This window comes from Eleutherodactylus coqui, chromosome 8, assembly GCF_035609145.1.
Source record: "Eleutherodactylus coqui strain aEleCoq1 chromosome 8, aEleCoq1.hap1, whole genome shotgun sequence".
Lineage (NCBI taxonomy): Eukaryota > Metazoa > Chordata > Amphibia > Anura > Eleutherodactylidae > Eleutherodactylus > Eleutherodactylus coqui.
In genome coordinates, this window is record NC_089844.1 from 137,641,285 (window position 1) to 137,665,960 (window position 24,676).

Here is a 24,676-nt window from a genome sequence, read left to right on the forward strand (position 1 = left end):
CTGTCAGTGAATTTAGACTAAATTGTTTACATCCAGAGGGTGAAAGTCCATCCTGGCCTAATGGTGTTCACCCTGCTGAGGATTTATAAAACTCTTCAGTCTAGGCACGTTTCCATGTAAGTTAAAGGGGTTGTCCCACTTAGAAAATAAACATGTGACATGACTTAAAACAACGAAAGAAGCAATACTCTCCTTTCTTCTTCCCTCGGTAAGCAGTGCAATGGCTCTCGCTGCTCTCCCGGTTTGTGTTTGCAGCGGACGTCAGGTGACTACTGCAGCCAATCAGAAGTCGCACCATCTGAACTCAGTTTTTTTTTTTTTTTTTTAAAGAGTGCTCACTAGATGCATATGGCACATGACCATTGCCTGACCACAGGTCCTCCTGGCTTGTATAACAGATGTTGTAACTTAAAGGAGCCTCTCACTTTTCCTTGACTTCAGGGTCTTAGCTCCTACCTTCACTGGTACATTGCTACAAATCTTCAGTTATACATGTAGAACTAGGTGGGGGTTTTAGCCTCTAGAAGTAAACAAGTGTTTCTATTCACTCACGACAAGCAGAGATCTTGAAAATGCTGAGAAATAGAAACACAATGTACATTACAAAATTGGGTGTTTTCGTTATGTAGTTACGAAGCTCTATTTATATAGCATTGAAAAATCCCTATACTTTGTAAATTTTGCCTGAAACAACTTGAATCTGTTTTCTAGGTCCTCTCTCTGCCACCAATAATGCTTCTGGAGAAATCCCCGAGTCAGCACAAAGCGTCAACACCCTATCAACAGACAAGGAGAGGAAGCCATCGGTTAGCTTTAACTTGGATCCAGAAATCCTCAGTGGACATAAGAGGTCACCGTCGCGTTCTGGAAGTGAAAGTAGCAGTCAGGAACCAAGCGCAGCAAGCAAGACTGAAAGGAGCCGGCCGCCTGACCCAAACCAATGCAAGAGGAGCCGGCTGAGATTAAACAGGTCTGCAAAGCGATCCTGCCCAGATTCCATCCAGGTCTATAGTATTGTAAATAGTCTTGAAGGACCGCATAGTATTAAGGAGGCTGAAAGTAGTACAAGATGCTCATCACGGTGCCTTATGGAAGAAGCCCTAAAGATAACTGAAACTGCTTACGATTCTGTTTCAGAGAATACAAGACGTATACAAGAGTCTAATGAGCGTAGAAATGGCCTTGGCGTGAATGATCTTGTGAAGCAGTGCAATAACGTGGAGACCTCAAATACTCCCTCGTCACCCTTGTTTAAGAAGTGCCTCAAGGAGGCTGTTCCCACCTCTGTAAAGCCGCCTTCAGAGTATATAGAATGTATATACCCGGAGGAGAAGACTATTACACTAGATACTGGACAGTCTCAGGAGGTGGCCACAGGTCATTCTCAAGATCGTAGCACATATAACACTGTGCAGACAGGTAAAGAACCAGCACATTGTAATAGAAACCATAGACATCAGAACCTGTCGGGCGATCCGTTACCCTCCATAACACAGGTTATTGGGGGAACACCTCAGGATTTGACATCGGATGCCACCCTTGATCCCCCTTCTATACCTCAGGTTGTGAAGAGTTCTTCAAAGTCTACTTCTTGCCCTGAGAACCCTTCAGTGGAAACTGTTAAGCAGCATGGAGAACCCTCTGCTATGGAGGAACAGCGTAGCCCACTTGAATCTTGCACATTGGTGGATGGGCTTTTATTCCCAGTGGAATATTATATTCGAACAACCCGCCGTATGACCAGCTTCCAAAGAAAAGTAGACCTTGAGGCGGTAATCAACAGCCACCTGGGCACAGGCAGAAAAGGGGCAAGAGGTAGGCCACGTCGGGTGAGCACCCCCTCAGCTTCTTCACTGCAGGCCAGCAGCACTCCTTTATGCACATCCACTCACAGCACCACAAAACCCAGACGAGGACGACCTAAGAAAACATCTCCTGCATCCGGGTCTTCTAGTCTCAACAATATTGCCAAGCAGCTAGAATTTAGTTCTGACATGAGCCCGATAGCAGGTGGTTCCCGAGATGGCACAGGAGCTTGTGAGAAGAAAGAACTAAACAACGAAACTTGTGTAGAAAATCCACAAATGAAAGAGGATTTAAAGAAAGTGGAAGCTGTGAGCCTGCCATCTGAAGGAAGGAAAGTGAACAGCTTAAGAAAACTGCATGATGGACACCTTGGCATATCTGCTTCCACTAGTGATACAGAAAAGTTTCAGAGACACTTCTATAACCTCAGGACTTCAACAGAAATGAGTAAACCAGGTAGGTGTGGGCTGAACTATAGGGTCTCTGTCTACATGAAAAGGTGCATGACATAACTTTATTCTGTACTGATCCTGAGTTACATCCTGTATTATACCACAGAGCTGCACTCACTATTCTGCAGGTGGAATCACTGTAACATACATTACTTATCCTGTACTGATCCTGAGTTACATTCTGTATTATACTCCAGAGCTGCACTCACTATTCTGCTGGTGGAGTCACTGTGTACATACATTACTTATCCTGTACTGATCCTGAGTTACATCCTGTATTATACTCCAGAGCTGCACTCACTATTCTGCTGGTGGAATCACTGTAACATACATTACTTATCCTGTACTGATCCCGAGTTACATCCTGTATTATACTCCAAAGCTGCACTCACTATTCTGCTGGTGGAGTCACTGTGTACATACATTACTTATCCTGTACTAATCCTGAGTTACATCCTATATTATACTCCAGAGCTGCACTCACTATTCTGCTGGTGGAGTCACTGTGTACATACATTACTTATCCTGTACTGATCCTGAGCTACATCCTGTATTATACTCCAAAGCTGCGCTCACTATTCTGCTGGTGGAGTCACTGTGTACATACATTATTATTAGAGATGAGCGAGCGTACTCGGAAAAGCACTACTCGCTCGAGTAATTTGCTTTATCCGAGTATCGCTGTGCTCGTCCCTGAAGTAGGGGAGAGCGGGCGGGAGAGAGGGAGAGAGAGATCTCCCCTCCGTTCCTCCCCGCTCTCCCCTGCAGCTCCCCGCTCCGTGCCGGCACCTCAATCTTCAGGGACGAGCACAGCGATACTCGGATAAAGCAAATTACTCGAGCGAGTAGTGCTTTTCCGAGTACGCTCGCTCATCTCTAATTATTATCCTATACTGATCCTGAGTTACAGCCTGTATTATACTCCAGAGCTGCACTCACTATTCTGCTGGAGGGGTCACTATGTACATACATTACTTATCCTATACTGATCCTGAGTTACATTCTGTATTATACTCCAAAGCTGCACTCACTATTCTGCTGGTAGAGTCACTGTGTACATACATTACTTATCCTGTACTGATCCCTAATTACATCCTGCATTATACTCCAGAGCTGCACTCACTATTCTGCTGGTGGAGTCACTGTGTACATACATTATATTACTTATCCTGTACTGATCCTGAGTTAAATCCTGTATTATACTCCAGAGCTGCACTCACTATTCTGCTGGTGGAGTCACTGTGTACATACCGTACTGATCCTGTGTTATACTTTGGGTAGTTTCTAGCTCGAACATCAAAAAAGTGCCCCCACCCTCCACCATTATACTAAAATATTATAAAAGCAATCAATCACATTAGTGACGTCTTTAGTGGGACTAAAGAAATATCCAAATTAATGTTAATAAACTTTTTTAACCAATCTGATCCCCTTCTACGTGGAGGTAAGTTCTAGGCTGGATCGGGGAGAGTCATTGTATCTTGTGTATGAGCCTTATTGGATCAAATAGTTTGATACTGAGCCCATAAAAGGCTGGTATATAAGATGAGTATGCTTGGTCTGGGTGAGAATGTATGTAGGTGGGTAAGTAACTGGTCAGTGATAGAAAGCAGAGCGTGGTTATAAATGGTACATACTCTGATTGGGTCACAGTCACTAGTAGGGTACCACAGGGGGCCGTATTGGGCCCTTTTCTTTTTAATATATTTATTAATGACCTGCTGGAAGGATTGCACAATTAACTAGCAATATTTGCAGATGATACAAAACTATGTAGAGTGATTGACCCAAGAGAGGACAGAATGTGGTGGCAAATGGATCTGGATAAGTTGAGGTCTTTGGCAGAAAAGTGACAAGTTAACAGTAAGCTTAACTGGAGCAACCAGTGTCAGGCAGCTGCTGCCAAGTCAAATAGGATCATGGGGTGCATCAAAAGAGGTCTAGGGGCACATGACGAGAACATTGTTCTTCCTCTTTACAAGTCACTGGTCAGAGCACACATGGAATATTGTGGACATATCAGAGCTTAAAGGGGTTCTGTCATTACAATCTGTATTTTTTTTCTCCAGTAAATCTGCCCCGCTGGCACAACCTGTGGTAAATAACACATATAAAACGTTTTTTTCAGAAGTAGTACTTACCTAGGCTCCATTTTTCACCTCCATGCTCTGTTTACATCTTCAGCCCCTCCTGCTAGGAGGTCATCTCCCAGCACCCCTTGCTGTGCTGACCACTTCCGCCCTCACAAAGCTACTTCCGCCCATCCAGTGCAGTGAATAGTCCTGCCTGCAGTCTACCAAAATCTGCTAGTGTTTCTCCCTGGGTCTCTGAACACCCAGAGTTTCCCAAGGGCCTCCAGATCTTCCCTGCAATCTCACAGTAGCCACTCACTGTAGTCACTCATAGCAGTCACTCATAGCAGTCACTCATAAAAATCACTCACAGTAGTCACTCCACATGGTAAAAACAGGAATATTCCCCATGCAATGTATTGTATGAGTGTATGTATATATACATTTATCTATGCGTATATGTATCAAGATGTGTGTGTATAGATATATGTATGTATGTATGTGTGTGTGTGTGTGTGTATGTATATATATATATATATATATATATATATATACATACATACACACACACACATATAATATGTATAGTAATATATCTACACACTGCATAGGACATGTACGTTCCACGCTTACACCCATGTGCGGCTGCCCTCAGAGAGACAAAAAAGTGCACAAAAGAAAAAAGTGCACAAAAGTGTGCGCAACTGCACTTACATCTGTATAAAGCTGGTCTTATTGTATGTATATATGTATGTCCTGTTGTACCGCCTCTAGCTTGGATACAAGATGTGATACAGGGGGCATGCAGGCTCTAGTACCCTGTTGTACCGCCTCTAGCTTGGATACAAGATGTGATACAGGGGGCATGCAGGCTCTAGTACCCTGTTGTACCGCCTCTAGCTTGGATACAAGATGTGATATAGGGGGGGCATGCAGGCTCTAGTACCCTGTTGTACCACCTGTAGCTTAGATACAAGATGTGATACAGGGAGCATGGAGGCTCTAGGACCCTGTTGGGCCACCTCTAGCTTGGATACAAGATGTGATATGGGCGGGCATGGATACTCTAGTACCCTGTTTACTACCTCTAGCTTGGATACAAGATGTGATACAGGCGGGCATGGTGGCTCTAGTATCCCGTTGTACCAACTCTAGCTTCGATACAAGATGTGATACAGGCAGGCATGGAGGCTCTAGTATCCCGTTGTACCACCTCTAGCTTGGATACAAGATGTGATACGGGTGGACATGGAGATTCTAGTACCCTGTTGTACAGCCTCAAGCTTGGATTCAAAATGCGAAACGGACGGGCATGGAGGTTCTAGGACCCTGTTGTATCGCCTCTAGCTTGGATACAAGACGTGATATGGGTGGGCACGCTGCCACTTGGGATGCATTATGCATTGACACTTGAGGGTCAGGATAACAGCATGCTGACAATAGAGGGCAATGTATAGCTTTATGTCTTTGGTGATGTTAAATTCATTCTCTGTGGCTGATTTTACACAAGTGAGCACTATATCAGCCCGAGAAACTCAAACCAATATCTCGCATGGCAAATATGCGAGTGTGTCTGCCAGTGCAGTGCGCCTTGTAAGAACAATGCATTGCGATGTGTGTATGTGTGTAAAATATATACACATACATACACACATACATACATACAAACAAACAAACACACACACCGCTGTAGGAGCAACTGTAAGAAACAAAATAAATGGTGGGAATATGGCGGCCGCCTGATCTTTCACGCACATAGTATTCATAGGGGAGGTCCTATATTTTCTCGGTCAAGTATTAACGAGAGAGAAACCACAGTAATCATAGGCTTAGTTTTGTCCCAATATACGGCCGTGACAATCATGGCCGCATAAGGGAAGAAAATTACATTCGCCTGAAACCGCCATATACACACACACAGACAAATAAAGCTAGATAGATATATGTGTGTATATACACATAAACATATAGATGAATAGACGCGGATGGATAGACGGGCAGACGCAGACGGATAAATGCAGACGGATAATTACAGACGGATAGATGGATAAATACAGATGCATAGAGAGATAAATGTAGACGGATAAATACAGACGGATAGACGGATAAATACAGACGGATAGACGGATAAATACAGACGGATAGACAGACGGGTAGACAGATACAGATAGCATATATATGCATATAAATATATATATATATATATATATATATATATATATGCATATATGCTTTTTATATATATACTTTTATTTTTATATATATATATATATATATATATATATATTTATATAAATAAAATATATATATGCTTATATGCAGAAGCTTGCATTTCCATTGGCTAATAGAAATATATTCTGCCTGACAACAGTGTCAGGGATACATTTCTATTGGCAGAGAGTGTTCACGTGTAAAGTGCTCCCAGGCGAGCGCGCCGCAGACTCGCGCGTGCGCAGTCGTGTCCCGCTGTCTCGCGCGTGCGCAGTCGTGTGCCGCTGTCTCGCGCGTGCGCAGTCGTGCCGTTGTCTCATGCGGCTACCTTCATTCCGCGCTTCCTCACAAGACAATGTACGCACACGTCACTAGTGACGTATGCGTACATTGACCTGAAGGAAGCGGAAGGTAGGCAGTGTACGCTTTTTGACCGGATGGAAGAAAATCGGGTGCTGGAGGTCACGTGACCGAATTGACAAGCGGCTCCAGGAGAAGATTTGGGATAAGAAGAAGAGGTAAGCAGGCTGCCTGGGGAGCAATAGGTAAGTATAAAATTTTTTGTTTTTAATGACAGAACCCCTTTAAGCGGGTTCGAAGGTCGGCAGCTAAAGTAGTAAACAGAATGGGCGGACTACAATACCTAGAGAGGTTATGAAAATTGGGGTTATGTAGTATAGAAAAAAACTGTTTAGGGGAGACCTAATGACTATGTATAAATATATCAGGGGACAATACAGAGATTTCTTCCATTATCTGTTTATACCCAGGACTGTGACTGTAACAAGGGGGCGCCCTCTACATCTACAGGAAAGATTTTCACACCGACATAGAAGGGGGTTCTTTACTGTAAGAGCGGTGAGACTATGGAACTCTGCCGGAGGACGTGGCAAATTCAATAAAGAGTTTGAGGGGCCAGGATGCCTTTCTTAAGCATTACAATATTACATGTTATAGTCTTAGCTCGGCTAAGATGAGGTGTCTGTTGGCAAACTTGCTGACTGTTTCCATTAACAACCAACAGAATAATGATTACAGCTCTGGAGTCTTATACAGGCTATAAATCAGGATCTGTAATTACAAAAGTAGCTACATAGTAAGATAGGCCAAAAAAAGACAAATGTCCATCCCTTTCAGGCTATTACCCTCCCCCCAATGTTGATCCAGAGGAAGACAAAAAAAGCAATAAATAGTTGATGATTAGTGTAGGCAGAATAAATGTACTGAGATGTTTACACCTTTTCCTGGTGTTTCTCTCCCTTTTTTCCCTGAAGGTTTGACCTTCCATCTTTTCAGCGGTGGACACAAGTCACAAAATCTGCTTCACCATTTAGACATTACAGATTTCCATTTGCCTGATGAAGACTTTGGGGTCCTTAAACTCGAAAAGCTGAAATCAATAAGTCATCTAGAGACTTTTGACCCAAAGCTAACCAATGAAAGCCTACATAGTATTGACAACTCGGCACATCCAGCTGGTGACAGCTCAGCACTGCTACATGGAGCGGCAGAAGCCTATACTGATACATCTCAGAAAATGCCAAAACTGACACCCAGCAAGTGCTGCCCAGATGATGGACCATTTCTTGACCGCGACCAAGCCACTTTGGGTGACGATGTACCAGCATCTCCTCAGGACCAGACTTTCCCTACTAGGGAGACTTCAGAAGAATTTCATCTCTTGCTCTCCAAAGAAAATGATGAGACCCATGTGCCTCGTTCTCCAGTCAACCATTCCTTTACCCAAGCCCAATCTGATGCCCTTCAATGGGAACACACTGATTCTGGTGCAGAAGCGTCCAAGCTTGTCCCACCAGCTTCTGTTGGACTGCCCGATCCTGAGCCCAGTCATATTGTGGAGACTCTACGAGAAGGTTTTCTTAGCTCAAGCACAACTGTAGGATCTGTGGAGACAAAGTCACCACCCAACGTCCTGTCTCCTACAGAAGAAGTGACATCCAGTGGCCTCCTGTCAATCTCCATGTGTTCTGCCCCTCTAGATACTCAAGCGGAGTATGTATCCTCAGGGTGTACACCCGGCTTCCCTATGTTGGGTTCAACCCCTGCTATATTTTCATCACCGCACGGCAACTATCCTACTCCTTGTCACCAGCAGACGTTCAGAAGAGCAATGGGATGCCTTCCAGATGAGATGAAAAATGAGGTTAAAATGGCCACGCAGGACAAAACATGTACTGAGCAGTATAGTGAATCGCTACTACCTCCATCAGGGGATGTCACTCCAGCGGCGTGCGCAAAGAAGAAACCCAGTAGTCATCAGGAGCATGAGGTACATTTCTTAATCGTCCATCAGTTGTTACTGGGGGTGAGGCATGACCACATTCCCCTATCTAACCTGTGATGTCATGTCTTCATAGCCTTATGTAGCCTGTTATTACCCAGGGCTGTTGTTACACCTGTTTTTGTAGTACTACAGTCTTGTTTTAGCACTTCTTCTTGTTTTGTAATCAAGATGAACTTGTTTTGATACTTGCGGTGCGTTCACAGATTTGCAATAAAATTGGCATAAACTGGCGATGTGTGAACCCTCCCTTAACACACGTTACAGGATTTCCTTCTTCTCTAACAACATGATTTATTCTTTTTAGGCAAATGTAAACCGATCTGATCAATGTAATACGAAGGGAGATCGTCTACGTTTTGTCTCCGAAATTAAGGTCCGTACTTGTCTACATTTTGAGCATGGCTGTTATTACTTTTGTCTATTTTATCTACACTGAATGACCACCTTATTAAAAACTCTGGTTCTTTTCCAATTAGAGCTTCCCTGTGTTGAAATTCTCCCCGTGACCCCAAAGTGCAGCATAAAATCACATAAGTTTTCCGTGAATCCACATTAAGGCCCTTTTAGACACAATGAGAATCGCTCAAAAATAACTCAAAGCCGTCTTTTGAGCGATTCTCGTTCTAAATGCAGGGCATCGTACAGTTTTCGTCCATGAGTCGCTGATCGCTGAATTCCAGCGTGCTAGAACTGAGCGATCAGCTTTTATCAGTGGAGCAGGCTGTTATCAGCTGGCTGCACTGATAACATTCTCAGAGGGGGGGACACTGGCAGTCAGAGCGGAGAACACTACAGCTGTTTGCTTATGCAGAACAGTTGTATTCTATTAGCGGCCTCTGACCTGTCCTGCTCCGCTTGCATATTCTATAGTAGCTAATTAGCTACTATAAAGTATGCAAAGATGATCGCTCAAAACTGTCACTCAAACTGTCAGTGTAAATGGGTCTTTTGATGGGAAAATCCAGCGATGCGAGCAACTTCCAACGAGGCCCGGTCATCGGTGCTAGACTACCTGGGGCCAGGATGTCACTGCCAACCTTGTGGGGTTTTCTCATACAGCAACTAGGAGAGTATACGGAGGATGGTGTGATCGAAGAAAAGTATCAATTGAAAGGGTATCCTGTGGACAGAAACAACTTGTTGAAAAAAAGGGGTCAAAGGAGGATATCAAGAATTCTGATTTAATAAGTTCTGCACAGTCACATAAATTGCAGACCAATACAACACTGCTGCTCCTACTAAGCATGGATGGGCTAGAACAGCAGACGAGCAGCTCCTCTGACACATTTGGTTGGACTGCTTTTCTGAAGGCTAAAGGAGGTCCAACACTACTTGATGGGGGTCTCTAATAAAGCGTCCGTTTTATACTCTCCCTGATCTTATTGCAGGATGCCTGCGGTGGAGGATGCCTTGTAGATCTGTGCTCTGTTTGGTGGGAGTCCTCTGGTGGTATGGATCTCTGTATTGTATCAGCCAGTGAATACTCTATTTGTCTTTGGAGACCCCAAGACGTTTGCGAATGGAGATGCGTTCACACATGGAATTTCACAGAGGTAAGTGGATGGCAGTCGGTCCTGTCAGTACATGTGCTTCAGCTTTCACTCATATGGATATTGTCGTGTGTTATGTTCTTTTTGTAGTTGTCAGTTATCCAAATTCTGCCGTTGTTCCAAGAGAAGAACATGGTGTGCGTCGCTCTTGGTAATCTAGAAATCATTGAAATCTGGTAAGGAGAAGAACATGGGTGATTAAATACATATGAGGGACATGTTCTAACTACAACCATGAAAGTATACTTCATTGACGGTGATAAGGTGCGGTAGTGCCACCTGTAGGTGTTAGAACAGAAGTGCAGCTAAATCAGAACAGTATAGTCTTGACATTTGGCAGATCGGCATTGCCGTGTATATATTGAATTGTTTTAATGCAGATCTTTAATTCTTGGCCAATCTATGGTGCATCTATCTGTGCAAAGATAATACTGCACTGGTGTGCAATATGAAACTAGTAATTAACCCCTTAACGCCATATGATGTAAAGTTACGACTAGAGATGAGCGAACGTACTCGTAATGAGTACTTACGCACCCGAGTACCGCCATTTTCGAGTACTTCAGTACTCGCGCGTAAAGATTCGGGGGGCGGGGAGAGGCGCGGCGGTGCGGGGGGTAGCAGCGGGGAACAGGGGGGAGCCCTCTCTCTCTCCCTCTCCCCCCCACTCCCCGCCGCAACCCCCCGCGCCGCCACGGCGCCCCCCGAATTTTTTCGCCCGAGTACGGAAGTACTCGAAAATCGCGGTATTCGGTCGAAAAAGGGGCGGGGCCGAGCACGTTCGCTCATCTCTAGTTACGACATGGCAGAGTAGTACTCAACGCAACATGATGTAACCTTACGTCATGGGGGTGGCGCAGGATCAGAAAAGAGCCCGCGTCATCCAGCAGTGGGAACCAGCTGTTACCGATAGCCGGCCTCCCGCTGCAACAGTGGGGGTACGTAAGGACCGCGACCCCCAATGTTAACTCCATACATGCCGCGATCTATGTAGATCGCGGCATGTAAAGGGTTGACCGAGGGAGGGCACTCCTTCTGTGACGTCATCAGACCCCCACAGTGTAATCGCGGAGGCCCGACGGGTTGTCATGATAACAAGATAACATACAGGCGCCCAGCTCTGCCATTGTGTGTGATCGCTACCAGGTTTCCCCGAAAATAAGCCCTACCCTGATTTTCGGGAGGGGGGTTTCTTTTAAATATAAGCCCTCCCCCAAAAATAAGCACTAGCTACAAAAGGTGATAATACTCACCAAGCCGCCGACGTCTTGGTACCTTGCACTGGTCTCCCCGGAACAGCGGCAGGCTGCTGTGTCCTCTGGTGTGATTGAGGTTTTCTTCTTGGTAACGCAGCTTTGAATACCCCGCCTGCAGCAAGCAATTGCTGTGATTGGATCGAGCGCCAGACATTCAGAGCCAGCGCTCGATAAATCACAGCCATTCGGGGGGGCGGGGCGCTGCCATGCAGGGATAAACAGTAAAGGTACCAGCAGTAAACCAGCACTGCAGCCCCTTTATTCTAAATAAAGTGATGGCATATCTTAGTGATATCACTTTGTGGGATGAGAATATCCCTTTACAGGGGTTGTTTCATGTTTGGCTGTATTATACATGTCCTAGAGGGGAATCTTCTGCTTTCGGGGCTCTCTTCCTATGAGCCACAGTCCACAGCTGCTCAGTACATATGGCTTCTGATCTGGATCCTGTTCTTTCTGTCATTTTGATCACAACTGCCCGTACTTTGCACAGGGTCCTGTCTTTACATCCAGAGCTGCATACTTGGGAAAAGCAGTTGGTTAAACGTGGGCACACCAGGACTGCCCAGGGTCTTTCCTGGCACCGTGTGGTCTGCAGCAGTGGAGGAAGAGACAGTCAGGTGGTGGAGCTGTGGCAGCTATCAGCAGATGGCAGGTAATGTCATAACATAAGACTGGCATAAGTTTACTTTTGCATTGTTCAGCCTGGAAGTCGGTACATAAAAATGTTTTAATCCAGTAATGACATCTGGACTAAAGGGAACCTGTCACCTACTTGGAGCTGGTGACACCAATGGCAACTATGGAATAATCTGTTACGGGGCATTCCGGAAGTGCTGGTGTTATAGTGGCTAATGTCCTCATACCTTGGAGAATTGAGGTTTAATTATTCCCATGCTGTATCTGAATTAAGCCTGGACTGCCTGTTGGGTGGACCTGCATTATATCTGCTGACCATAGTGCACTCCACTCTCTGACCATTGTGACTTTTGAGTGATGTATGACTTGGATGACATCTTCTTCTACGTCCTCCACAGTTACGTCCAAGTCTGCACTGCTACACAGACTGGCGTGTGCGCAGATTGTTTAGTCCTGTGGTTGGCAGAGTCAATTGGTTCTTCTTTACATGCGTTGATCCATGGCGGAGATGTCAATGGGATTCTGAATGACATAGAACACGTCACCCATCACTTAAAGGAAGAGTGGCTGGGATTGGAGCGCACTGTGCCATTGGTGTCAGCTGGTGACAGGGTTCCCTTTAGCAAATGTTCTGGACTGTGAGACCGTCATATGAAAGTATACAGAGAAATATCCATTTATCATGGATGATGGGACTTTTCCAGGGGTTAGGCAGTGATGTATACTATGGATCTATCTTTTTGCAGCGTGACTGGTTCACATACCCTAGTGGCCCCTAAAGACAGCGTTGTGGCCTTCTCTGAAGTGGATGGCGAGAGAGAGGCATTGGTTGGATTTACTGTGGACAACAATCTAGTTCTCTGGTGAGTCAGGTGTTTACACCAAAAATTAAAAATATAGTAAGATTGCACTAATCTTGCACCAGCTGTTCCAAAAATCCACTTAAAGGGGTTTTGTGGGCATTTAATATCTCACAGTATTGATGATCTATCCTCAGGATTGGTCATCAGTAGTTGATTGGCAGGAGTCCACCACTTGGGACCTCCAGTGATCAGCTGATCTCAGCCCTCGCACTCACTGCAGCAGGACGGATGTTGACGGCTCCATCTGCATTGGGGTCAGAGCCGCAAGTGCAATAGAAGGTATAGCTCCTACTGAAATCAATACCTTCTATTGCACTTCCAGCTCCGACCCCAATGCCAACATCCGGCCCCACTGCAGTGAGTGAAGGGGCTGAATCTCGTTGTGTAGGCATGATTCATGAATTGGCCAATCAATCCCGCAGCTCAGCCATTTCATAAATCCTGTCTCCACGATGCGATGGCTGCGATTGGCTGAGCAGTAGTTCAAGAACCAATCAATGCAGCCCTCAATGATCCAATCACAGCCATCGCATTGGTTCATCGACCGCTGCATTACTTGGCTGAGCATCGCTCAAGAACCAATCAGAGCCGTTGCTTCCTGGAGGTGGGATTTATGAGTCCTGTAACCAGGAAGTGATCTTATTTGGGTGGCTGAGGACTGCAAGAAGTGCGTCGGAGCTCCGTATAGCATCAGAGGGGATCTGGACTGAGCCTGTTTGGTAAGTATAAGACGACATCCCCGAGAATAAGACCTAGTGCCTCCTTTGAGGCAAAAATTAATATAAGACAGGGTCTTATTTTCAGGGAAACACAGTATATAGATCTGTAATGTAGACCACACACAAACCTTCAATACAAATGTGGACATCACCGAATTTGACAGTTTCTGGTCAAATGAAACAGGTCTTGCTTGGAAGCATGTGTTGCAGGACCAAGTTATATGGTTGGTGGTAGGGATCATCATACTTTTTATCCATTTCATTGGTGCATATTAAAAAGTAGAAAAGGATATATAACGTCATTAAGCCTTTTTTGCATCCAGGGTTCGGCTTTGTGTTTGCACAAACTCCCAGACACAGCGCCAGCATCATGACATCTGTGCATATTATACATTATAAAGGTATACTGCTCTATTTTAGCAGCCATGCAAGTTTGTCCCATTGCCTGGGAGCCCATATCTCCGTGAAGAGTCTAGTAAGTAAATGTACAGTATCCTACCAAAGGTAACTGGACATTTAAGCAAGAATCAAAAGTAGTAGTTATTACATATGTTAATACTTAGTGGGGCTGCCTTTGACACTAATGACATTGGATACTCTCCATGGTATACTTTCTGCTAACATCTCATACACTTCAGCTGGTATTTCCCTCCATTCATCCTGCAAATGTCTGATGAGTTCTCTCAAAGAAGATGGATGCTGCTCATATTTCCTGATCTGACATTCTAGGCCATCCCAAAGATGTTCAGTAGGGTTCAGGTCGGACTCTGTGCAGACCAGTTCAATCATGGAACATCCATATACTCAAACCAATTGAAAACAACGTTGGATGTGTGACAAAGCACATTGTCTTGTTGGAAGTATGTCCGACCATTCCCAGAGTATTACCACATTGTCAGCAGCACATTATTGTCTAGAATGTCAGGGTTCACCTCCGTGTTCATGGTTCTTGCCACTACAACCAATTGAGACCATGCCACGTAACACATTCGCAGACCATAGCAGAACCTCTGCCGTATTTAACTGTTGGCCCAACACACTCGGGTAAAAGGCATTCCCCAGGCTCCTCCACACCCAGGTACGTCTGATGTGAAGATGGAGTAGTGCGAGTTATCACTTCATAGAATGTTCTTCCATTGCTCAATGATAACGCTCCTTGTAAATGGGCTTATGCTTCCTTTAGAATTTGCCAGACATTTGCAGGATGAATGGAAGGCAATGCCAGCTGACCTGTATTAGTTATTAGTAGAAAGTATCTGCTGTCATTAGGGCCAAAGGAGCCCCACTAAGTAGTAACATATGGAAATAAATACTCTCTTTGATTTTTGCTCAGGTTTAGATCGGATTTCCCAATAATCAGACACCGCAACAGTTGGAAATGGAAGCTTTGTCATACTATTAGATGGCTTGATACAGGACGTCCAATATCTGAGGTTGTAGTCTTGTTTCCCCCGTGCTTTAGCTTCTACATAGAAACTTCTTAACTGTCTGGTACTGGACTAAGAGAAATTTCTTGCATTAAAGGGGTTTTCTCACTATTAAAAATTGCTTTGAAAGAGACTGGCCAGTGGGAGAAGCCCTAGAAGCGGCCCCAGCCATGGCTAATTACTGGAGGTAACTTGGCTGTAAACACTATCCCTGTGTAGAGCTGGTGTCTGACTATTATATGGTGACTGCAATATTTAGAGGTATGCTAGGGCTGAGCCTCTGTATCTCAGCCCGCCTTGTTGTCAATGTTGTCTAATAGAACACGTATAGAATTTTTTTTCAAACTTGGGGGACGAGGAGCAACTCCAAGTTTCCTTATGGGTCTCCATGAGTTCTATGTATGCCCCTGATGGGAGCGCTGCCTCCTATTGTTCCTCCTTCTGGCTCCTCATTGTGGTCAGGAGTGGACGTTCGGTCCTGACTAGAGATGAGCGAGCACGCTCGGATAAGTCAGTTACTCGAGCGAGCCTCGCTCTTCTTGAGTAACTGCATTCTTGTCTAAGCGTGTTCCGGGGTGGCGTCAGGGGGTAAGAGTGAGCCCCCTGCCGACCCCCGAGCCTCGCTCTTCTCGAGTAACTGCATTCTTGTCCGAGTGTGCTCCGGGGTGGCGGCAGGGGGTAGCGGGGGAGAGAGAGAGCCCCCCGCCGACCCCCCCCGAGCCTGCTCGGACAAGAATGCAGTTACTCGAGAAGAGCGAGGCTCGCTCGAGTAACTGACTTATCCGAGCGTGCTCGCTCATCTCTAGTCCTGACCTTAAACTTTTAAATGTGCTGTATTTGGACGATCTACATATTGGATACACGAGAGAGGCTCGAGGAAGGGGAGGGTTGCAAAGCTTTTTGTTTTGTTTTTTATTTGTTTTTGTTAAATAAGAAAAGTGATGAGAATCTAAATAAAAAATATTTAATTTAATATAATAAAAAACTACTGTACTTACTGTGTGCCGTTGTGGAAATCAAATATTTAACTATCAGAGATGATATGGGTTTATTACACCAGTACCCACATATTGCTGTCAATCTATCATCACAAGTTTAATCAAGATCCGGTTAGAATATAGGTCACCAATAAATTCTATTTATTTAGTGGCTGCAGAATCAAGGTCACAAGTGATATTACTTACTTTGGGTTTAGTCTCTGGCTCTGCTCTTGTTATTTTCTCATATGGACTTTAACCCTTTTTATGGACCTTATTAATGAGACAATCTAGGGCTTCAAATCCTAAAAGTTCATAGGATCCTTCATATAAAAGGGGGGTTCGTGAATCACAATTCAATTTGGAAAATGCATCGGCCCATCTATAATTGTGCAAGGAGCGTCGTCATTGGACAGTTGAGCAATGGAAGAACGTTCTATGGAGTGACGAATCGCACTGCTCCATCTTCACATCAGATGGAGGTACCTGGGTGTATAGAAATCGTCAATTGCAGAGCAGTATCCGGGGTGAAGAAAAATGAATATACTCACATCCTAAAAGGACATGTTCTTTATTGAATCCACTTAAAAAGTTTTAGGCAGATTCAATAAAGAACATGTCCTTTTGGGATGTGAGTATATTCATTTTTCTTCACTCTGGTTGCTGCTCTGCAATAGAAGATTTCTATACATTTGTGGATGGAAAGTCCAAAGCCATTTTTGAGCGTGCAGTTTCCCTTTTGTTTGGCTATCCCCCTATTTTTGAGGGGGTTTTTTGCAAGTGCTGCTGTCAATATTTGGTGTTGGTTTGCATTAAAGATGGAGGTACCTGGGTGTGGAGGATGATGGTGAACAGCTTCTGCCCGAGTGTGTTGTGCCAACAGGTAAGTACGGCGGGGGTTCTGTTACGGTCTGGGGATGTGTTACACGGTATGGGCTCGGTCCATTGGTTGTAGTGACAAGAACCATGAACACAGAGGTGTACCCTGACATTCTGGACAATAATGTGCTGCTGACAATGTGGTAATACTCTGGGAATGGTCGGCCATACTTCCAACAAGGCAACACGCTTGTTATAAATCCAATGCTGTTTTATGTTTGTTTGAGGACATGGATGTTCCACAATTGGACTGACTGCACAGAGTCCGACCTGAACCCTAATGAACATCTTTGGGATGAACTGGAACGTCGGGTCAGAACATATGAACAGTATCTGTTATTTTTAAGAGATCTCACCAGACGTTTGCAGGATGAATGGAGGGAAATACCAGCTGAAGTGTATCAGATGTTAGTAGAAAGCATGGCACAGAGAGTATCCAATGTCCTTAGGGCCAAAGGAGCCCCACTAATTATTAACAAATGGAAATAAATACTGCATTTGTTTCTTGCTCAGGTGTCCAATTACTTTTGGTAGGATGGTGTAGATCAGATTTTCCAATAATCCAGCACCACAGCAGCTGGAAATAGAAGCATTGTCATACTATTAAATGTCTTGATACGGGACGCCTAATGATCTGAGGTTATCTTGGTTCCCCTACGCTTTAGCTTCTTTATAGAGATTTCCTTACTGTCTGGTACCGGACCATGAGAAATTTCCTCCATTGAATCTTAAAGGGGTTTTTCCACTATCTAAAATTACACCACAACCACTCTGTCCTTCCTGATTGCTGCTGACCAGGACATGTGACTGCTGCAGCCAATCACTGGCCACAGCAGTGACCTTCTACAGACAGTGATTGGCTGCAGGTGTCACATGTCCTGGTCAGAAGCAACCAGGAAGAACAGAGTGGTTGTGGTGTAATTTTAGTTAATGGGAAAACCCCTTTAATACTACGACACCAGCCTGACCATATAGTGTACACTGTGTTTATAGTGATGTTCTTGTTGTATGATGCAGGAATTCAGTGACCGGACACCTCTTGAGTACATTTTACATTGGGAACCATTGCTCGGACCTCACACGTATAAGTGCAACATCTGACTCGGTGAGAACTACTCCTTTTATAATTTTTTCTTCTAATCCTCTTCTAGATTTTTTTTTTTCTACAAGTGAAAAAAGAAAACTTAAAGGGGTTGTCCCGCGCCGAAACGGGTTTTTTTTTTTTTCAACCCCCCCCCCCCCCCCCCCCCCGTTCGGCGCGAGACAACCCCGATGCAGGGACCTAAAGAAAGCTTACCGGAGCGCTTACCTGAATCCCCGCGCTCCGGTGACTTCTATACTTACCGGTGAAGATGGCCGCCGGGATCCTCTTCCTCCGTGGACCGCAGCTCTTCTGTGCGGTCCATTGCCGATTCCAGCCTCCTGATTGGCTGGAATCGGCACGTGACGGGGCGGAGCTACACGGAGCCGGCATCCTGCACGAGAGGCTCCATTGAAGAAAGCAGAAGACCCGGACTGCGCAAGCGCGGCTAATTTGGCCATCAGAGGCCGAAAATTAGTCCGAAACCATGGAGACGAGGACGCTAGCAACGGAGCAGGTAAGTATAAAACTTTTTATAACTTCTGTATGGCTCATAATTAATGCACAATGTACATTACAAAGTGCATTAATATGGCCATACAGAAGTGTATAGACCCACTTGCTGCCGCAGGACAACCCCTTTAATGGACAACCCGGTGTAACTAAATCAGTGTTACATTAAGACTAGATCTCCATTGAGTAACCCTTGATTTTACCGCTACCAGTAGGCTGCCTAGATCATATGCTCGAACTATACTGTGGTGTTTAGCACTTGGGCTATGCTCACATCTGTGCTAGAGGCTCCATTCAGAGCCTCCGCTACCGGTCCGTCCAAAACTATCAGTGGTCTAGAGGGAGGCTGGATGGACCCCATTATAATCACCAGGATCCGTCTGTGTGCAGTTTTTCTGATGTGACTGTAGTCTTTCTTATATATTGCCAAAGAGCGCCACCTGCAGGCTAAGCCAGTATAAGCTGGTAACATGCTACTGAAATGTGCACTACACCAGTGTTCTTCAACCTGCCTGTGGCTCTGAGGGCCTGCTGGGAGTTGTAGTTTACAGTAGCTGGAGAGGCACAGGTTGGTGAACACTACATAATGGACTACACAATTTTATATATTTGTAATCTGTCCATGACCAAAAATAGTAAAAAATCTTTTACTCCTCCATCCCAGGTCTCTGCAACCCCAGCACCGCAGCTCCGTTCTCCCCGTTAGCACCCTGTTTACAAGCTGCAGAGTCGGCCTCTCAGCAGAACATCACAGGCTGCTGCAGCCAATCAGCAAGGTTCTTCTTGTCGTTCGTGCACATGCAGCGCCACATCATGCGTTTCAATGGGGCTGACAGAAGTGGCCAAGTGTAAGCGCTTTGCTCTCTCCAGCAGTCCCTCTGAAAATTAATGGATCGGTACTGCGCATGTGTGACTGCTACTCCTCTCCCTCTCCTCCTCACTGTGGGGGGTGCAGTGAGCCTGCAGTGATGAGAAGAGGGGAACAAGGGATCCCCCATTCTCAAGATCAGTGGCAGTCTCAGCAATGAGACCCCCACCGATCAAACTTTTATTACCTATCCCATGGATGGGTAATAAAAGCCAGTTGTGGTACAACATCTTTAACCGCTGTGGCCTGCGATCTCTTGCTGCGGGTAGAACAGAGGTGCGGCACTGGAGTTGCGAGGATCTGGGATGGGTGAGTATACGATCCTAATTTTGGGCATGAGCAGCTTAAAGGGGTGGTCTCGCGAAACCAAGTGGGGTTATACACTTCCGTATGGCCATATTAATGCACTTTGTAATATACATCGTGCATTAAATATGAGCCATACAGAAGTTATTCCACTTACCTGCTCCGTTGCTAGCGTCCTCGTCTCCATGGTTCCGTCTAAATTCGCTGGCAGCTTGCTTTTTTAGACGCGCTTGCGCAGTCCGGTCTTCTCCATTCAGCACGAGCCGCTTCAGTGTGCTCCCCGCTACAGCTCTTCTGCGCATGCGCAGACGAGCTGTCACTGCTCGGGAGCGCGCTGGAGCGGCCATTCTGTACCTTCCTCTGTTAGAGGAAGGTGCAGAGCTGCCGAGCTGCCGGAGAAGCCGCCCAGCTGTCCCGCCGTCCAGCTGTCCTGGTAAGTGATGGGCCGGGGGGGGGCTGCCGCTGCGCCGGGCTGTCGCTGCGATGGGGGGGCTGTCGCTGCGATGGGGGGGGGCTGTCGCTGCGATGGGGGGGGCTGTCGCTGCGATGGGGGGGGCTGGCGCTGGGCCGGGGGAAGTAGCGCTGGGCCGGGGGAACTAGCGCTGGGCCGGGGGGGGCTGTTGCTAGGCCGGGGGAACTAGCGCTGGGCCGGGGGGGGCTGTCGCTGCGATGGGGGGGCTGTTGCTGCGATGGGGGGGCTGTCGCTGCGATGGGGGGGGGCTGTCGCTGCGCCGGGGGAAGTAGCGCTAGGCCGGGGGAACTAGCGCTGGGCCGGGGGGGGCTGTCGCTGCGCCGGGGGGGCTGCCGCTGCGCCGGGCTGTCGCTGCGATGGGGGGGCTGTCGCTGCGATGGGGGGGCTGTCGCTGCGATGGGGGGGGGCTGTCGCTGGGCCGGGGGAAGTAGCGCTGGGCCGGGGGAACTAGCGCTGGGCCGGGGGGGGCTGTTGCTAGGCCGGGGGAACTAGCGCTGGGCCGGGGGGGGCTGTCGCGCCGGGGGGGGCTGTCGCTGCGATGGGGGGGCTGTCGCGATGGGGGGGGCTGTCGCTGCGCCGGGGGAAGTAGCGCTAGGCCGGGGGAACTAGCGCTGGGCCGGGGGGGGCTGTCGCTGCGCCGGGGGGGCTGCCGCTGTGATGGGGGGGGGGGGGGGCTGCGCCGGTTACCTGCTGCCTGGCGGTGGGTGACTGGTCGGCGGCTGCGGTGGGTCCGGTCGGCGGCTGCGGGGCGTCTGGTTGGCGGCTGCGGGGCGTCTGGTTGCCATGGAGACACAGCTGGCAGCGTCTCGGGAGCGCGCACGTCGGGCTGCAGCGAGCGACGGGAAAAGAGCCGGCGGCCATCTTGGGGAAACTTATATAAGTTGCTGAAACGCTGGAACGGTAAGTACGAACCAGCTAGAAATGTCATTTACAGGGGGGCTTAGTAATGTATGCTTAATGGGGGGGGACTGGGCAAAAAAAAAAATTCACTGCTTCCTCGAGACAACCCCTTTAACTTTTTTTTTAATCTCCGAAAACCCTTTTTAAATCTTTCAGTTGCAATTATTTTATCAGCAAAGATGTAGTAAATATGTCTAGGTTAAAGGGGTCGGCCGTATATCTGGTAAAATTTGAAATCTGCTATAAATTAGCCTGTTTTTTTTCCAGGGTACTGACAACATCACACTAATAGGTCCGCCTGTAGTAAAATGATGAACAGAGCTGTACTTACCACGCCGCCACATGTTTGTTGTGACAGCGGTTGTCGCTAGAAGTCAGGTGACTACTGCAGCGTTAACTCTCCTGCCATCATGGCGCTCTCATCCTGAGTACCATGATGCCACGAGTTCAGGAACGTGACGCTGCAGCATCTCCTGACTTCCGGTGATGGCTACTTTCACAACAAAAGGGCGGCGGCAGAGGGGCAAGTACAGCTCAGACAGCCCTAATAAAGGGATGTTGTCCGATAACTGGACAATCCCTTTAAGGAAAACACAAAAATAAATTTAAATGTATCAATATGTATCTTTTATTAGCTGTTTAAGGTCTGTCTCTTCTTCATTTCCATTGCAGGGGGTGTTGTTTTTAGTCGTCGGCAGCTTGTTCAGCAAACCTTGTGAGATCACTGGTAGCTGCATATTCAAACTGATCGCCACCAATCCCCAGGGAGGAGCAAGTGCTTTTATTATGGCCTACACCATACCCGAGGGACTTGGTAATAGGTAAGAAGACAGTCTAAAATAAGCCAATTCTTTTCATTAAAGGGGTCCTTCACTTTGGACAATCCCTTTATGTAAGGGCCCTTTTACACTGAACGAATCTTCCTGTGTAAATGGCTCTTTAGAAGAGTTCCCAGTAACAAGCTGCTCACAGGGTGTCCCATTGTTGAGACTCTCAGCTGTCACCTGCAGGGATCCCTGGCAGCAAGGGCCCAACGCCACCACAGGGGAGGTGAAGCATCACACTGCTCTCATTGAAATGAATGGGCTATCTGTCTAAGGCCGGTTTGAGACTAGCAAATTGTAACCTGTCCGTAATTCAGATCCATATTATGGAAGGTTAGAGATGACGTTACAACTGGATGTCATCAGGATTTGTCTCTGTAGATTTTATTTTCTACTGCACAAATACTGATATGCCTTCACCCAATAGAAAAGAATAGCAACACGGCGTCAGAAACAAAAAAAAAAGTCATGACGCGTTTTGAAAAACAGTCATGAAAAATATTGTCATGTGAATAGATACACATATTTAAATTTGCTCCGTATTACGGTCTGCAAAATACAAGTGTCTAAAAATGGCCTAATGCGGTTAGGATGGGTCCTCCAGGGAGAGATGAGGCTCTTTGCAGCTGATCTCCACTTTAAAACAGCTTCATGTCCACGGGCGGATCGGATTCCACATGCGGATTTCCGCAGCGGGAGACCTGCGGAAATTATTTGTGGGAGATCACGAATGTAATGATTTTTCTGCGCAGATGCACTGCGGAGCATCTGCGCAGAAAAAAAAATCCGCAACCCCACCTCCCATGCTTTTGCCCACCTCAATTGATTTTAACCTTCAAATCCACAGTGCATCCGCATTTGTATTTTCGGATGCACTGCGGATCGTCCGCACCCATTGACATCTATTGAGCCCGTACTCCCTGCAATGGAGCATGCTGCGATTTGTTTTCCGCGCCAAACTATTTGCAAATCTAAACTGCATGCCTCAATTCAGATGCGGATGTGAACGCTTCCCTATGGGCACTTTGAATTGCGGATCTTTCGTGCGGTTGACCCGAGCAGATTTCGCAAATCAAATCTGCCCGTGGACATTGGGCCTAAATGAGAGTCCTGTTGAGGAGCCCACCTCTACTAAGATCCATCCTCCAGATAGTAACCCCTTCTGCTTGTGCATATTTAGATATCTGGAAGGTGATGTGAAGAAAGAAGGAGCGGCTGCTGTATTGTCTTGTGGAAGCATCGTACTCTGGGATCTCTCCAGAAGCCATTGCTCTGCGGTGCTCCCTGCAGACTCGGATAGACCCTGGTGTCTGGTACGATGGGGGAACAGGGATTCCTGTTTGCTTGCTGGACGAAACGATGGAACCATCTGCGTTTTTGAATATACCGACTGAAGTTACTGCAACACATGGAGACGTTACGTCTGAAGAGGATATCGAGGGAGAACTGATTTGAACCCAAGGATCTTGACCGCCATCCATTGACTTGTGTATTTCCTGTGGGAATTTGAAATACTAGGGGCTTCTACCCACTAATGGTTTTTTTAACGCTGCGTTTTTTTCCAATGGGACTTTCTAATGTTAAAATTGCATCACACAAAAATCGCAAAAGTACAAACTTGCGATTTTTGTGCGATGTGATTTTTTTTTCTAACATTAGAAAGTCCCATTGAAAAAAAAAAAAACGCAGCGATATCGCAACGTTAAAAAAAAACCGCTAGTGGGTAAAAGCCCTAAGACGGACGTCTTGCTGTTGAAATCCATTTAGGAATCTTCATATGTCAAAACCCTTTGGCACTGTTACCGAGAATCTGACACAAGATCCAACAAAGAGTCAGTATTGTGCAATGAGAATGTTCCTACATTCCCAGTAACAGGTTTGAGCTGCTATAGCAGAGTTCCTAACCTGCGACTGTAGAACTACAACTCTCAGCATGCCCTGACCTAATGAGAGTAGGAGCTGGAAAGCCAGAGGTTGGGGAACAATCCCTTCTATAGGATTGTCAGCGGTGATTGGAGATATGATCTTACCATCTATCCCATATCAGAAGACCATCTTCACTGGACTTTCCCTTTTAAGTATTTTTTTCCTCAGATGTTCCTCAGGGAAATAGTGATGTTTCAGATCTCTGCTTCTTATTTTAATCAGTTGTGGTTGATACACTGGTTAAAAAAAAAATCACATTGAGTGTCTTTTTAGGCAATTGAAATCCTTCCTCCCTCAGGATTGTTTTACAGGGAGAGACTGACCAGTATACAGAATAACTTCCCCTCCTTGCTTCATGCCAGTGATCAATGGCATAAGGTAGTGGAGCACCGAACAGTCTAGTCTCACAAAGTAGAGGAGGCATGAAGACGTCTTATGTTGCTGCTTGTGGAATTGCTGCTGCTACATTAAGGTGGGGACGTGTTAGGAGAATCAGGTCCCCCATGTGTAAAAGTAATAAACCCAACCCTCTGTGATGTTAGAGATCCTGGGAGGGGGAGATCTATACTATGTGACCTTGTGTTGGAGGTGCCAACACCACTGCATCGGAAAAGTTGTACTCGCCCCAAA

The 24,676-nt window shown here is 46.3% G+C and overlaps 1 protein-coding gene across 4 annotated transcripts in view; it reads left to right on the forward strand.

Moving 5' to 3' along the window:
• Positions 1-23,731, forward strand: part of PALB2 (partner and localizer of BRCA2) — a 34,676-nt gene extending 10,945 nt beyond the window's left edge. For all 4 annotated transcript variants that reach the window (XM_066576529.1, XM_066576528.1, XM_066576530.1 and 1 more), the window contains exons 5-14: positions 712-2,262; positions 7,816-8,831; positions 9,151-9,219; positions 10,235-10,399; positions 10,487-10,572; positions 12,146-12,307; positions 13,038-13,154; positions 18,174-18,261; positions 21,969-22,117; positions 23,301-23,731. In XM_066576529.1, coding sequence (XP_066432626.1) covers positions 712-2,262; positions 7,816-8,831; positions 9,151-9,219; positions 10,235-10,399; positions 10,487-10,572; positions 12,146-12,307; positions 13,038-13,154; positions 18,174-18,261; positions 21,969-22,117; positions 23,301-23,514 — 3,617 coding nt within the window. In that variant the 3' untranslated portion in view covers positions 23,515-23,731. The remainder of the gene's footprint in view (positions 1-711; positions 2,263-7,815; positions 8,832-9,150; positions 9,220-10,234; positions 10,400-10,486; positions 10,573-12,145; positions 12,308-13,037; positions 13,155-18,173; positions 18,262-21,968; positions 22,118-23,300) is intronic.
• The last annotated feature ends 945 nt before the right edge of the window (positions 23,732-24,676 follow it).